General features: G+C 38.3%; 1 protein-coding gene across 1 annotated transcript; it reads right to left on the reverse strand.

Moving 5' to 3' along the window:
- Positions 1-2,658: 2,658 nt before the first annotated feature.
- LOC149960489 (innexin inx2-like) lies at positions 2,659-4,194 on the reverse strand. Its single transcript, XM_090179724.1, has 2 exons — positions 3,803-4,194; positions 2,659-3,463 (listed from the first exon to the last, which is right to left on the reverse strand). The coding sequence occupies exons 1-2, from the start codon at positions 4,192-4,194 to the stop codon at positions 2,659-2,661; spliced, it is 1,197 nt and encodes a 398-aa protein (XP_090035850.1).
- Positions 4,195-6,000: the final 1,806 nt, after the last annotated feature.

Consider the following 6,000-nt stretch of genomic DNA (forward strand, 5'->3'; position numbering starts at 1 on the left):
ACTACCGCAAAAAATGGATATACAGTACCGCTTAGAACAAAGTTCACTCTAGGAGCAACAAACACAAGGAGAACGCAGCCAGCCTTTAAACACGCTAACGAAGGGTTGTGTACGAATTTCATTGGACGAGCGTCACGAGCCTTTACGCTGAACGTTTTACGGGCGGGGGGGGGGGGAAGACAATTTCCGAATTTTCCCCATCCGACGGCAGCAGGCGCTTAAGCGTTTAGCCAATGAAAAATGTAAGCAAGAAAATCCACGACTTTTGACGGGTTGCGTTCTCCTTGTGTGGGGTGTTGTGTTTGTTGCTCCTAGGTTCACTAAGCGAGCGCTCGCTTAAAGCCAAGCGGGGGCCTGGCAGCAGCCCTAGCTCATGTCTCCCCCCCCCCCCCATAAGCGCCGCTTTAAGCGAGCGCTCGTTTAGTGAACTTTGTTCTAGGCGGTACTGTAACTAAACCGAATAGCGTCGCTACAGCCACTATATAGTGTTAAACGCCATTATAGAACCATCGAGTGAACAACAAGATCGCGTCTACAGACCAATTTATAACAACCAAATGTGTTTTTAATTACTCCTCTTATTAATTATTCGGTAAATATAAAAAATACGCAGATTTCAGCACTCGTGATGACATCTCGAAACCATCAAAGTTATTAAGTATGAACATTTTAGTCTAATAAGGTTTTTTTTGTCCTATATAGGAAAACGGATATTCGAGAAAATCCTTTCGTAAAATTGAATCGTGAAAGAAACAGCAAAGTTTTATAGTAAGCTTCAAACGCGTCGTAACACCGTAACCAACATCTCGATGTGTTATTTTTTATTATATTTATTTTTATTCAACTATCATTTATTCGTATAATATTAACCAGAATCTTGGAAACTACTCGTGTATACTTTGTAAATTGTAAAAAAAAAACATCAAATCGAAAATACCATGGCGAAAATATATTGTCAAACTTTTAAACCGCCTCTAGGCGAATTACGATTGCATACGTATGCCGATCATAAATCTAACACGATACTGTACGAAGCCCTACCATTCGCTCAAATATTACAATATCGCGACTCAACTTCAGCGATAATCCAAACCATTCCGAGACATTGGATTAGAACAGCGGCAAACTTGAACGTATCAGAACGAGTCAAAAACCGAACAATTAATCCAGCAACAATATTTACTCACGAAAGTGGTATACAGCTATTAATAGATTCGTCGGAAATAAAATATAAGCGATCATTTTCAATTTACGTTCACGATTACATCTTTACTCCAATACGAGAAAAGATAAACTCGGTAAATAATGAAATTCTATTCCAACGCCAAAAGACAGTATGCGACTATTCAAAAGCATTTATGGTGTTTCAAAATAAACAGCGAAAAACGAAACAGCTACTTCTCGAGTTGGAACGGAAAATGCAAAGTTTAACAATTAGATTGCAAAACCTAAACGATTTAAACTTGAAACTAATCAGCTCCAACGACCGATTAAACGACGCTATCGATCATTATACTGTAATATAGCGGGTGTAGTTATATAATATATATATACATATATATATATATATATATATATATATTTATGTACACGATAAATAAAATAAAATAAAATAAAATACATTTTTGAAATATTTTTCTTTAATATATCGAAACAAAATAAGTAATACACTGCAAAAATTTTTTTTTGGGGGGGGGGGTACAATACGAGCTCATTCTTATTATTTTTGTATCTTTGCTTTGTTTTTTTTGTAGGATCGAGGGCTATTTCGTTAACCACTTGTTCGCATACGTTATTAATCTATCGAGATGCATTTTATCTCGATCGTGTTTTATTAGCATGTTGAAATTTAACAAACAAATCGTTTCAACCATACTAATATGCCATCTTGTTTCTTTGAGGTACGCTTTAAAGATGTCGCTTTCGAAGAATTTGTGCTTCGAAACGTCGACGCCATCATTCATACTGTATAAAAGCATCAGCAGTTCGTAATTTTTAAATTATCGATCATATTTAATCCGGTTCGGGCATTCGGAGTCGCTAAATCCACATTTATTCACAACTTTCCGAAAATTAATGGAAGCGTTAAAATCCAGCCTTTCGAATTTCGAATGAAACAGTATCAAGGTTCTGAAAAGCCATTTCTGCATTTCGTCGGTATTAGAAGCGCCACATTTTAGATCTAACCGATTAAATCATTGTAATAGCCACACTGTGGGGAAAAACATATCGGAGCTTCATTTCGAGAGTTAGATTTTTTCTCGCCCTCGGGGGGGGGGGGGATGTAGTCTCTCTCTCGGTCTACGCGCGCGGGAAAATACGAAATTCCCAAAAACGCACTAGGTTATTTTAAAACTTAATTAAATTCAAGATCTGTTTTGATAATACCAAAAAAATAAATTTTGTTTATTTAAAACATTAATTTTTACGTGTTTCCAGTGGAAGATATGTTTCTGCCGGAAGTCTTATTGGTGAATTCATAAATTATTCTCAATAAGGTTTTTATTACAAGATTACTTATGAATTAATTAGATAATTATTTAATTAATTAATAGTAAAATATAACTGAACTTGGACAAAGGAAGTTTAAATTTTGTCATAATTTTAAATTCTTTTTATACATTTTCTGGTCGTAATTTTGACTTCATACAGTGTCTATTATTTATTTATTTTTAAAGTTTCTATTGAGTCATTGATGAGAAAATCGTTCAAAATTGATTTATTTTCATCCGCGTTCAATTTCTCCATTTTAATGGCGTGCTTGTTCCTCTGCGTATCATAAAGTCTCTCTCGGATTTCCACGAGGATGTCCCTCATAAAGAGTGGCTCTACGTTCTTGCTCAACAGATACAGCAAGAACCAGTCTCCAGCTTGCAAGTACTTGCTGACTGCTTGCAAACAATCGTCGTCCGCCAGCGAGCACTGGGCTTTGAGGCAGTAGGTGCGCATGGCGGGACTGACCAACGTGGCGAGGCGGTACGCCAATGCTAGCGCGCTTATTGTCGCTAAAATGATGAACCAAAAGCAGGCGAAGATGAAAACCTTTTCGTTGATAATGTTCAGGGGCAAAATGCAAAACGAATCCACAGGCTCGATGTCCCCACTGGGACCAGAGATGTAGAACTGGCATTTGGTCATTCTAGGGAACACTTTAATCATCGGGTCCGTTCTGTGGGGCGAATCTCCTGCCAACGCGAATTTGATTACTTTGGTACCGAATTCCCTAAATTCTCCACCCAAGAAGGCATCCACCAAGTAAATCTGCACTATGACGTTTACGAAATTGGCAATTTCGCAAATGATGTATTTGGCAATGAAAAATCGATGTAGCTCGCCATGATGCGTCAAATAGTCGACAATAATCTTCTTCTTTGGGGTTGTGTCGTCTCCTCCGAGGCCACTGAAGGACAGTCCCTCGGACAGAAATTTAATTCTCCCGCCTTCCCAAACCTTCCACAAATACCTGAAATCAAATCATATCGTTTTTTTTATTTTGCTGTAGCCAAGCCCGATTCATTCCCCTTCAATTTTATTTAGTTCAATTAAATTTAGATAATTAAACTACTAATTTACCTCCTTCATTATATTGGCTCGATCTAGTTCAATTCGTCGTAAGTCTATTCGTTTTAGCTCAAGTTATCTCGGATCAAATTAAACCTAATTCGGTTTAATTTAATACCTACCTTTCGCGCATTTTCATCAATCAAAGAAATCATACACGATTTTACCAAAAACACGGTAAGAGTCTACACGTAAGAGATTAGATATAGATTTCTGATTCTACTTAATTCTAACAATTCACCTTGGCAAGTAGAACATCCCTGATTGGATGAACAGTATGACCCACACCCATTGGTAGTACGAATGGTGTTTCAAAGGGTCTTTCTTCGACGCTTTGTCAATTCCGGGGTAGACTACGCCATCCACTCCGACCTCCTTATCGAAAGCGCGCACCAGACTGTAGGTGGAATGTGTCCAACAGAAAGCGTCGATGACTTTTTCGGCATTTTTCTTATGGACCACGCAGTCGATGGGATCACCAAAGTATTGGGTCGCCGTCACCAACAACGCCGAAACGAGCAGAAAGAAAGCCGTCACTCGATAATGTAGCCGAAAGATGGAGTTGTCGATGACATACGTTGGTATTTTCAAGGCGGACTTTAACGTGCCCTGAAAGGCCGGAATCATCATCATCTTGATACTTCAAATTCTTTACTCAACAAGTATATTGGTTGTTGACTGAAGGTTATAGTTCCAAAGGTGGATACCAAGCGTATAAATGCGGCTTGTGTGTGTGTGTGTGTTTTGTTTTTGGAGACGGGGGAGGGTGGTTTAGCTTTTCGGGAAATATTACTGCGTGATGGAAATTCGTTACGACGGTGGCGTAAATAGAGGTTTTCCGTAAGTGACAAATTAAATGGCTCGCTTTCAAACCTAAATTGAAAAATAGAGAGGATTGCGTTTAAGGAGCGGAGTTTCAGTTTATGCGTAAAATAAAAATCTTACCAGCTATACTTGATAGAGTTTTGTCGCAATCACCGACCCTTCTTCCACAGTACCACCGAAACGAGCTATGTACTGAAAACCTTGCCGCCGAAAACCCGCCCCAACGAAACAACCAAAGCGCCGAAAAACCCACCAGCGCTATTTTTCCGGGAATTACGAGTTTCAAAGAATTTTTGCTAGCTTCTTTTCGAGAGAGAAACAATTTCCTAGCTCCCGGGATACTCGGTGGTCTACTCTCCGTGGGGGAAAACAATTTAAAAAAAAACGAATTAGGCTTAATTTTCAATAAATTATATGTTTGAAACGATTTTAATATACGTTCGTTCAGTTTTTTAAAAGGTTCGTTACGAGAGAGCGAGAGAGAGAGATCTTCGCTTTCGGGGGGGGGGGGGTACTTAGCGTATACCGTAGTTTGAAGTAAATTTAAGTTAAGCCACGCTTTGGAATATTTGCCAAGCAGTTCAATTTAGAATTTGACTATATTGACACAGATATAAAATCAATAAATATTTTTATGTATTATGTATAATGTATTATTCAGTTTATGATGTAAAATATATTATATCATATATTACAGATTGTTTTCATTTCATTAAATGGATGGCGGAGGGGAGGGCTTGGGGAGACTTTAGAAAAAGAAATGAAAATCTTATTATTTGAATCTGAAGACTTTTAAAGTATGTAGAGTGGAGTGGACGACAACCATATTGTTTAACATACGCCACTGGTATTTTTTTAAATGTTATTAACTCGTTGTTAATAACGACGACGACGGTTGTTCTTTTCAAACGAAATTGAATTATGTGTCACAAGCTTAATCGTTAAAGGGATTGGGGGAGGGATGAGGCCGGTTTCTGGCGCAAATCTTGGTTCGGCTGTGTAATTTCTATAGATGGTTGTAATAATGTAGAATTTGCTTTCATATTTTTATGAATTTCACTTAAAACGGATAACACTTTCCTTTCATCCGGCTTTGATTCGTCTTTACCGTTTTCGACATTGTTCGCGTTATTCAATAACGCCTTGACGACTTCTGGAAAACGAGAATAGAATTTGAGAATTGAGACATTAAAGAGGTTTAAATTCTCTTTAACTGCCGTAGCGTTACCGCCCAAATTCAGCAATACGGCGTGCGCTATTTGCTCTAGCACTTCGTCTTTGGTCATTCGTTCAAATTTCAATTCTTCTTCGGTATATATTGGTGGAGATTTTGCGCTTTCATCGTCATATAACACTCGTTTTATTAGAGACGAAGCGCGTACGTATGTGTTTTGAGTCGAAACGGCCAATAGCGTAGTTAAAATCGAGTGCGTATCCGACTGCCAATCTAAAACGTTTCGTACGTAGGTATCGGACTTTTTCAACGACGCGTCTATCATTTCGATGCAATTATACGTTTGAGCAAAATCAACAACGGTGAATGTTGGCCTGCTGGGTCGATTCGCGTACTCCTGGGTTCTATCGACATTTCCAGTAACTATATTATGAAACGCT

Source organism: Leiobunum rupestre, chromosome 1 (assembly GCF_980474605.1).
Source record: "Leiobunum rupestre chromosome 1, qqLeiRupe1.1.hap1, whole genome shotgun sequence".
NCBI lineage: Eukaryota > Metazoa > Arthropoda > Arachnida > Opiliones > Sclerosomatidae > Leiobunum > Leiobunum rupestre.